Source organism: Sceloporus undulatus, chromosome 2 (assembly GCF_019175285.1).
Source record: "Sceloporus undulatus isolate JIND9_A2432 ecotype Alabama chromosome 2, SceUnd_v1.1, whole genome shotgun sequence".
Lineage (NCBI taxonomy): Eukaryota > Metazoa > Chordata > Lepidosauria > Squamata > Phrynosomatidae > Sceloporus > Sceloporus undulatus.
Window position 1 is genome coordinate 289,089,314 of NC_056523.1, and position 10,120 is coordinate 289,099,433.

Sequence of the window (10,120 nt, forward strand, 5' to 3'; positions counted from 1 at the left end):
CTGTGGCATCTGCAGACAAATAGAAGGACTGATATAGATCAATCTTATTTTGTGACATAGCATATTTTAGGTAAAAGATTCAAGGGGACAGTCTATTTGTTAAATCTGTCTCACTGTCATATTTCTGCAACAAGCACTATTGCAAATTAACTATTTTGTCCACCTCAGAAAACCCTCCACAACCTTTCATATTCATTGGAATGTTCAGATCCCTACTTTATGGTTTTATCTAATTTTTGTGTGAATAAAATAGCATTTTCCTCCTTGATATACCTCAAGCATATTTGTTGTGTGTGTGCACAAGACAGAAGAAGAATCCATTCTTCTAGTAGTGCCTGTTCTCCTGGTAGACAAGCACAACTGCATACCACTCTTGGAGGACAAAAAATAACCTAACTCAGAATGATTTAAATGTATACCTGTAGGGTCAAACTAGACATTAAGATAAACGTTCCTTGCAATTAACGTGTTTTTCCTCCTGCAGTGGGATTTCCTGACAGACACATGCCTCAGCAATTAGAAATTATGAATCTCCCAAAGTGTTTAACTTCCAATGAATACTCATAAAACAAAGCACATTCAATGCAAAATATGGAAGTGCAACCCACCCCATTTGTGGGGTTAGCTCTTTTAGATATGTACTACACATCTCATCTAATTTGAACCTCACCTTTTTTATCCAAAGAAGAAAAGAAAGTTCATTATAGCCATATGATAACTGATATAAGGGAAACAGTTAAATTCACAGATCCTAGGATGTACCCTAAGTTACTGACTTGAATATCGAAACTTTCATTCTTTCTGCAGCAGAAAGCCTCCACATGGCTGTAACATTATCACAAGTAAATGAAACAAATCATTCACCAGAAGAGAGTATTGGGGAACCTAGCTTGACAACCCTCAATGAAGCTGAAGACTATGAATCTTTCATAGATTGTAAGTAAGACCTAATTATTTTAATCATAATTAAATGTTTAATTACTATGCTTTCTAATTTATTCTTTTTTTAAAAAAATGCAAAGGAAAACAGGATTGACAAACAACAACAACAACAACCTTCATATAAATCTCATAGGATGGGATTATCCAATATATTGCTACCTTGACATTAGTAATCTTTGTTATGAATATACTTAACTAAATAGCGTCTCCTGGCTCAGTCTCCCTGGTCCTGTTTTGATGGAAGTCTGTTCTCCTGTTGGTCAGGGTGCAGCAGACTGATGTTGCCACCCATCTCTCACCATTGATCTCAGGTGCAACAATGAGATGCAGTATTCCTGTCACAATTCCTCCTCACACCAAAGATCACTGGTGGGTGCTGCTTGTGCCTCGATCAACCAGAGAACAAACCTCTGATGCTAACAGCTGCTGATGCCCAGTAAAGCAGGACTGGGGAACTTTTATGATCATGGTAGTAGTACCATGATCGTGAATACATATGCTTTGTGAATATCAATCAATTACAGATTTGTAACTAGGTCATAAATTTGTAACTGCAATACTGAGTTCTTGCCACAGTCAGTATTGGTTACTATTCTGACAACAGTTGCAAACTACTGTTGATTATAAAAATGAATGAAATATATATCTATTGACTACAAAGGCCTTTTCATTTAGTCAAGCCTTTGGTTCTTAACTCATGTAGCAGAAGAGTGTTTTAACAGGGCGTGCTCTGATTTTGGACTGGTAGAAAGGCAGGATATAAATTATGTAAAGAAAAGAAAGGAAATAATAGTGTTCCACAAATTCTACTTAGACATCTAACTTTGGTTTTGAGGGAGAAAGATAGGTAAAATGGGAAAGTCAGGAGTTGAATCCAGAATGATTACATCAGCTATATATAATGTTTTGCATGACTGATCTCCTTTCTTTGGTTTTGATGATTTTGATCACCAGCTGCAGAACAAAAGGCAAAGACAGAGCTTTGTGATTCAGATCTTTGTGATGGAAACAATGGGATAGAAACTGATATGCTAGACCAGGTACTATACTTGATATATTTCTTTTTAATCTAATTGAGGTACACTGAACCTGTGATGTACATCCAGTCCTTTCCCCATAGTTATTTTCATATACTCCTGCTGAACTGTCAGTCTTCTTTTCCTCAATACTTTTTATCAACCAAGCATTAAAAAACAACATACATAACCATACTACATTGGTACCATGCAAATGTTTAAATGTTATACAATAAGCCCACCAGGAGATGGCAGTCTGCTTCTACAAAAGGGCTAACAAAAGTTTGTGTTTGTAGGAAGGAAGTACATGCTGTACTGCTTCAGCCCAAACTGAGGTAAGTTAGTTTTTTTACATTTCATTTCATTAGTGTTACTTGCTTTAAACACACTATATTTTGCAATCCTGAAAAAAAAAGCCTTTCTCTTTTTTTCCATCCTAGGTTGTACAGACCATCCAGAATTTAACCCGGCTCTTGTACAGCATACAGGTGATAATAGCTTTGTATTTGGAACCTTAAAGTAGCTTGCCAATTTTTCAGAGATATAGTAGTTATTACATACATGCAGTCATATATCTATGGATAAAACTCTTCCTCTGGATTTTGTCTTTTTTCTTAAAACAGACAGCCAGATCCCATCTTTAGTATACAGAAGCCAGAAAATGCCTGCACACTGATTTCATGCTAGCCACAGCATATAGTGAGGAGAGCTGCCCATGTCTAGGCTACCTCTGACTATCCAAGGGGCTTAGTGTAGTCATGTACCATGTCCAAAAACCAGGACATGTGGCCAAGCAACATCAGAGTGTGGTCAAGATGGACAGATATATTAATAAGGAAGAATACAAGTTAGGAGATGCTGCAGCACAGTGGCGTTCCTACACTAGGTAACACCAAATACAGGAGGTGGGGCTTCCAGAAGGTGGGGCTTCTGACCCCAGACCTCCAGCAGGGCTTCTGTGGGGTGGGAGTTCTGGCCCTGGTCTTCTAGCAGGGTTTCTGTGCCCCCCCCCCCCTTGACTATGTCCCTTGACCAATTATATAACTGTGAGCTTGCATAAGGAATTTTTTTTCTTTGCCATTTGTACAAATGAACTTTGATATGGATGGAAAATGATGCTGTTTTTTATTCTGATGTAAAGGCAGCCTTAACCATCCAGGACACTCACATCGAGATCCACAAGTTGCTTCTTCAGGAACATGAAAGATCCTCCTGGAGCCTCAGTTCTCGCAGCCCCTCCTCCCTTCTAGAGCAAGAAAAACAACGGAACTTCAAATCAAAGGAGGAACTAGCCAGTATCCAGAAGCTTCAGCACCAATTTCAGCAAGAGCAGCAGCGGTGGCACCGCGAGTGTGAGCAACGTCAGCAGGAGCACGAGAGGAGAGAGAGCCTATTGCTGGAGAAGGAGAAGGACTGCCTGAACCAAGAAGAGTTGCTTTGCAAAAACCGGGGAGAGCTGGATGTTCAGCTGCAGGATTACCAGCAGAACTTGGAGAGACTCAGGGAAAGCCAAAGAATGGTGGAGAAGGAACGGGAAACAGTCAAGCTGCAACAAAGGATCTTACATCATTGGAAGCACAGCCGGCAAAATAGTCTTCCTGTGGAGTTCCCATTGGGAAACAATGAGGTATGCCGTATTTTCACCAGAGTAACATTGTTTGGTATATCTAGCATACTGCATATAATCTCCTGCTGGATCTCCCTCCATAAGCCTCTTGAGTAGAGGTGGGCAATACACCTGGAGCTCTTTCACACTACACAGTTATATTAATGTTATTCCACTTTAACTGCCATGATTCTGTCCTGTGGAATCCAGATTTTTGTAGTTTGGTAAAGTACGACTGGAGCCAGTGTGGTGTAGTGGTTTGAGAGTTGAACTATGTATTGAACTATGACTCTGGAGACCTTAGGTTTGACTGCCTGCTCAGTCATGAAACCTACTGAGTGGCCTTGGGCATGTCACCTGCTCTCAGCCTCAAGAAGGAAATGGCAAACCTCATCTGAACAAAACTTGTCATGTAAACCCAATGATAGGGTCGTTTTAGGGTCACCATAAATCGGGAAAGATGCACAACACACACATGAGGTGCAACTGCTCTAGCTGAGAATTTTAAATACCCCTCCCTAAACTGCAAATTCCAGGATTCTGTAGGACTCCGTGGGATGAAACCGTGGCAGTTAAAGTGGACTCCTAGCACTGTATTTGTATAGTATGAAATGGCCCATGGTCCCCTTACACCCATTTTTATATGGGCATTTGGTGCGCAATGATGGCAACTCAAAACTTACATTGAAAGAAGCCTCTTCACTTGAAAACAAGCCATGAACTTGTTCTGAATGCAAATTGCTCTTTCATACTTTCAAAATTAGGTATATCCGGTACACAAGGTATACATTTCAGACTTTCAAAATAAGGTAAATAAAGTACACATGCTGTTTTAAAACCATTTTTGCTGGGGCAGCAATGGGTTATATTGTTCCTTGTGTGAACAACTGGGTCAATCTGTTTCCTTTACTTCTGAAAGTTGCCTGCCCCTACTTGCTATCTGGGAGTGGTGGAAGATGGAAGTTGTAGTTCAAACCATCTAGTAAACACTGGACTAGAAAAGGCTGCCCTCAAGGAACACAACATACTATATTACCAATGTGTTCTCATTGGGAAATGAGACAAAATATAGATGCAACACAATTGGAGAACCATTTCACCCATTGGAGCAATTGCTACATTGCTCAAGAGAAGAAATTTGACCTAGTTTTGAATACTGAACTAAGATATTTTTTGTTGAAATGAGCCTGTTTTGAACTGTCTACAGCTTGCTATCAAGATGTATGTTTTATTTCACCTTGCACTATATTCTCTTAATGGCAACATGACAGAAAATGTGTTTTCCATCTAATTTTCCCCTTTTGTTGAAATAATTATGAGCTGCTTATATGTCCTTTTCCTTTTTGTGTTCAGATCATGAGACACTATCAGTCGGACAATTTTTGTGATGAGAATTCAGTGCTCATAAATGAAGCCATAGTACAGATGTCATTAAACCGTCTCAACAGATCAAATTCAACTATAGTTTACCAGGACAGTGAGCATAGTATAAACCTGCCAAATTCAGGTTTATCAAGGACTACTGAAAATCAAGTCAACCTCAACATGGACATTGCTTGTCCACAAATGTTCACTGATGATCACTCAAAATGCACGGCTTTCAGTCATCATACATCTTCCTCCAGTACAAACCACAGAGATGCTTCTAACAATCGTAAGTTCTGATTTACTCAGATATATCTTTAAAAATCAGACATAAGTAAGAGACAAGGAACAGAATTGGGGATGTATGTCAGTTGTCTAGTAGATAAGTTGTCTAAAGCAAGTTTCTGCTAATGACACCCAGCTTTTCCTTTCCTTGTCCTTGGGGTTGGCTGGGGCTGTGCAAATGTTGGACCAGAGCTTTAATGATGTAATGTACTGAATAAAAGCCAGTAAACTGAAACTGAATCCTGTGGAATGGTAGTTTGTGGATCAGGAAATAGGATAAATGACTTGTACTGGATAGGAATGCAGTCCCACTGCAGAAGCAGCTGCATAACCTGTGAGTTCTCTTAGATCCAGCTTCACTGCTAGAGGCCAAGGTAGCCTTCTAGAGGTTGCAGTGGTTGCTATGGGTACAGGAAGCCATAGTAGTTCATGTATTGATTACTTCCCAATTAGACTACAGTGTGGTTTATGAGAGGCTGCCTCTGAAGATGGCTCAGATGCTGCAGTTAATGCAAAATGTAGCAGCTAGCTTGGTGACTGGGTCATCCTACCAAAAAACATGTAACACTAGATTTAAAGGCATTGTAGTGGATCATGTGTTTCTGGCCAGAGTGAAAGATGCTAATGATAACATTTAAAACAGTCACCCACTTGGGAGCTAGATACTTGCTCTATGCTTGCCTGAAGACTGAGATCTGCTGGAAGGACACTCCTTTATATTCTCTCCAATTCATTATGATATAAAAAATGGACTTCCCTGTTGTGGCACCCTAGTTGTGGCATGCTCTTTGATTAGAGGGCAATTAATTCCAATTTGGATTCATTTATGGAAACCTTTGGAGTCTGATGGCTTTGTGTAATTGGTACCTGCACATGATTTTAACTGACTGAGCTGTTTTAATTTAATTAATTAGTTTAATATGTTTTAGAGTGGAAATAATATTTTACCATTGTACATTTTAAATTGCATCAGATTGTTTAAATTGATGATATTGCATTACAGATGAGGATACAAATATTATGGCAATACCTTTGTTCTTGTTAAGTGCCATTAGGTTGACTTCAACTTATGGTGACCCTGTAAATGGGAAACCTTGGAACCTCTCTGTCATCAATAGCCCTATTCAGGTCTTGCAGACTCAGGGCCATGGCTTCTTCAGAGCATACCCAATTTTTAAAAATTTATTATTTTCTTTTCTTATATGCCTCCTTTCTCCCAATATAGGGACTAATTTTTCCATTTCCCTTTGCTTTCTCAATCAATCAATCAATCAACCTTTGCTTTCTCAGATCTTGTGGAAGAGGTCTCTTCTTCCTTTTTGTTGTCACATTCTGTTTCTCTGAATTTATTATTATAGTATTTCTCCTTCTCCCTCCGCACAAGTTGTTGAAGGTTTGCATTCAAGATTCTTTCTCTATTTCTGTTACCTTTTATTTTTGATATTAGTAGCTAATAGTCTGTGCCACATTCTGCTCCTGGTCTTGTTTTTTCAGAGAGAATGGAGCTTGTCCATCTTCTACTTTCAATTGTGTAATCTATTTAATTTCTATATTGGCCATCAGGTGATCTCCACATTTATTGTTGCTTCTTGGGTTGCTAGAATAATGTATTTGTGATTAACAAAATGTTGGCCTTTCATCAGTCTTTCTCTTGCATTATTTCTTGATCCTAGATCAAATTTTCCTACAATCTTTGATTCTTTGATTGTTTCCTATTTTTGCATTCCAATCACCTATGATTAACAAGTCCTGTTTTGGTGTGTGATCAATTTCCTCCTGTACTCCAGCATAGACTCTTTCAATTTCTTCGTCATCTAGAGCGTTAGCTAGGATTAAGGTTTTATTTATGAGTTTTTGCTGAAGTCTTATTGACAAGCTTCGATCAGACTTTGCATTATATCCTTTGAATACTTTTGCTACATGTCTTCTCACTATAAATGCCACTTCATTTCTTCTTAGTTTTCATTTCTCGAGTAAAACATAGTGTAATCATCTGAATTAAAAAAAATCATTTCTGTCCACTTTAGCTCACACCCCAAATATTGCAATGTTTATATGTTCCATTTCTTGTTTTACTGTGACTAGCTTCCCCTTATTCATGCCTCTCACAGTTCATGTTCCTATAATATATGTTATTATTATTATTAAACTTTATTTATATAGTGTTGTAGATTTACACGGTGTTGTACATACATTAAAAAAATCAATAAAAATGAAACCTGCCAATAGTGTACATTCTACAGGATAAAAACAAAATACATATAAAACAGTAATACAAGATAGAATCAGATAAAATAAGCAGGCAACAAATTAAAAACATCAAATATCAAATATAAAATCAAATATCAGATAACAGTCAGATAAATAATCACACAATGCCTGGGAACGCTTCCCTGAACAATATAGGGATGAGCCGTCTTCATGGGGGAAGAAGGTTCCAGGAGTGAGGAGCAGCAAGTGAGAAGGGACGAATCCAGGATGGGGCAGTGTAGATCCTAGGCTGGGATAGCAGACCTTGACTACCAGAACGGAGGGTACGAATGTGAGGAGAAAGAAGTTCAGATAAATAAGAAAGGGCCAGCCCATGCAGGGCTTTAAAAGTCAACAACAAAAGCTTATACTGGATATGGAGGGGAAAGCGGGGACAGTGAAGGTGCAACTTTGGACTTCTCTTTTGCCTGTGAATCTGTCAACAGCTGAATGTCCTTTTGGCATGAATCCAGTTGTGATATTAGGCACTGAGTACTTGTAGTAGTCCTCTGTTGTTGAGTGCCCTTCATCCTAGGAGTTTCATCATCTGGCACTATCTCTTGCTTCAATTTGGATTTTCTCATCAAAGGGTTTTTGTGGCAAAAGATCTTCAAATGGAGGTTTACCGGTGCCTACCTCTGCACCGTACTAACAAGTGTTAACTATGATTCCAGTGCCATTATATCTGAGAAATCCTCCATGAGTGTCACCACCCTTTGCTCACTGCTGCGGCTGCTGCCCAATAGCTTTTTGGCACATTTAGTCTGACTCCTTAGCAAAAGGCTGTCTGATATGGTAGAGCACACTAGCAATACTGCTGCCATCAGCATAGCCTTGTGTCTCACAGGAGATCACAGTCTCACCACCACAGAAAAGTAGTATTGTTGTTGTTGTTGTTTCATGCCTTCAAGTTGTTTCTGACTTATGGTGACCCTAAGGCGAATCTACCAAGGGGTTTTCTCGGGCTGAGAAGACTTAACAACAATTTCATCCTAAATCCTACCAAGGAATGTGTTCTGTAATGTGCAAAAAACTCAGTGGGCTCCCAGGGCTGAGCTGAGAACTGAACCCCAGTCTCTAGCATCCAGGTTTTATACTCAAACCACTAGCAATATAAAAGTTTCTAGTCCTTATAGCTATTGAAGTTGCATTAATCCCATGACTTCTAACATCTGGAGAAAAATTAAAAACTTTAGAAAACAATGGTTTACAGCCAAAATGTGGTGACACAGCAAATTTTTGTGAAAAAATACCCTTTTTGTGCAAAACAGTATGCTTTTCTGCAAACAAAATTCTCACAAAAAATCTCAAAGTGCATCAGATCATAATAAATGCATAGAAACTCTCCTAAGTTTTATCTAATGTGAGATTTTTAAAATTTTTTTATTTGGAAATGCTTCATTCTTGCAAATGACAGTGAAAAACGCAATGATGTACAATCATTCTGTTCAAAATACAAAATGAGAAGAAAAAGAAAAAAAGTACATTGCCTTAGGTGGCAATATTGTTACTTGTAATTTTTTATTCTCAAGCTTTGCATTTGGGACATGATCTGAGAACACCCTACTGATGCTAAGCAGGTCTTGGATTCTTCATTACCCAATATGGAGAGTGCTTAGGAATTTATGGATGTTGTTTTGAGTTTTAAGATGGATGGAAGGGGAAATAAATAAATAATATGGAGGTAATATTATTCAGTCTGGGAAAGGGAATTGCTGTTGTGTGCCTTCAAGTTGATTCTGACTTATGGCAATGATGACTCTAAGGGAGACTTATAGCGACACTATCACAGGATTTTCCTGGCAAGATTTGTTCAGAGGGGGCTTAGAATTAATCCACTAAATGGCTTCCAGGTTTTCCAAAACAGTGTGTTCTTCACCCTTCCATGTAAAGAAACTTGTGATAAAATCCATGTATGTAGGGGTTTTCATTGCTTTCCTAACCAGCACCCTCTTTCTCGCATCACTTTGTGACTATGTTTCAAGCTCAGAAGTGTGTGGTGAGGTTGCTTGTTGTTTGGGGTTAAAAGGGGAAAGCCTTTCTGCAGATATTGTTGAAGGATTGTAACTATGGGGTACATAATTTAGAATTTAAAGGAAAATAAATTAGTTGTTGATTTCATAGCAAATTGTTGGTTTGGGTACAGGAACTTTAGCAAGAACCTCAGGCAGGTTCCCACAAATGTACAGCTGAATACTTGATCTTACATGCTTTACAATAAAGGTGTGTCATTTGAGAGGAGAAAGAAAATGATTGAAAGAAAACTACATTCAGGCCGGGCTAATTGTTGTCTTCTTTTGTGTGAATAAATTAACAGCCTGTCAGGATAATTAGAAACAGGAAGGAAATGAAGTCTTGAAAACTGAATAAATTCTTTTCAACTGTCATGTCAGGCTAAAGGCTCAGTGCAGTAACCAGATATGCCTTGTACTGAAAGTTAATATTATCCACAGATAAACTGTAGAAATTCATACTACTTAACTGCCAAATGAGCAAGCATACCTAATGAAACGACATTTTACTGTTTAGATGTGTCACTGAAAGTCTCAATTGAAGACATCAGGTATAATTTGTTGAGTAGACAAGGGCTTTGCTGTGTCACTGTGGGCTTTGGAATCCTAGGCTTCCCAGAAAATGGCTTGTCCTTGCTGTTCTT

At 38.6% G+C, this 10,120-nt stretch overlaps 1 protein-coding gene and 1 pseudogene across 9 annotated transcripts in view; one reads left to right on the plus strand and one right to left on the minus strand.

Moving 5' to 3' along the window:
- LOC121920665 overlaps positions 1-10,120 on the minus strand; it is a 1,182,487-nt pseudogene that overhangs the window by 439,307 nt on the left and 733,060 nt on the right.
- The window catches only part of ARHGEF28 (Rho guanine nucleotide exchange factor 28), a 257,884-nt gene that overhangs the window by 203,708 nt on the left and 44,056 nt on the right, over positions 1-10,120 (plus strand). For 6 of the 9 annotated variants that reach the window (XM_042448458.1, XM_042448457.1, XM_042448461.1 and 3 more), the window contains 6 exons: positions 808-936; positions 1,897-1,982; positions 2,255-2,293; positions 2,399-2,446; positions 3,100-3,585; positions 4,918-5,218. In XM_042448458.1, coding sequence (XP_042304392.1) covers positions 808-936; positions 1,897-1,982; positions 2,255-2,293; positions 2,399-2,446; positions 3,100-3,585; positions 4,918-5,218 — 1,089 coding nt within the window. Of the gene's footprint in view, positions 1-807; positions 937-1,896; positions 1,983-2,254; positions 2,294-2,374; positions 2,447-3,099; positions 3,586-4,917; positions 5,219-10,120 lie in introns of those variants that run through there. The other 3 variants (XM_042448459.1, XM_042448460.1, XM_042448466.1) reach the window with 3 other exon arrangements.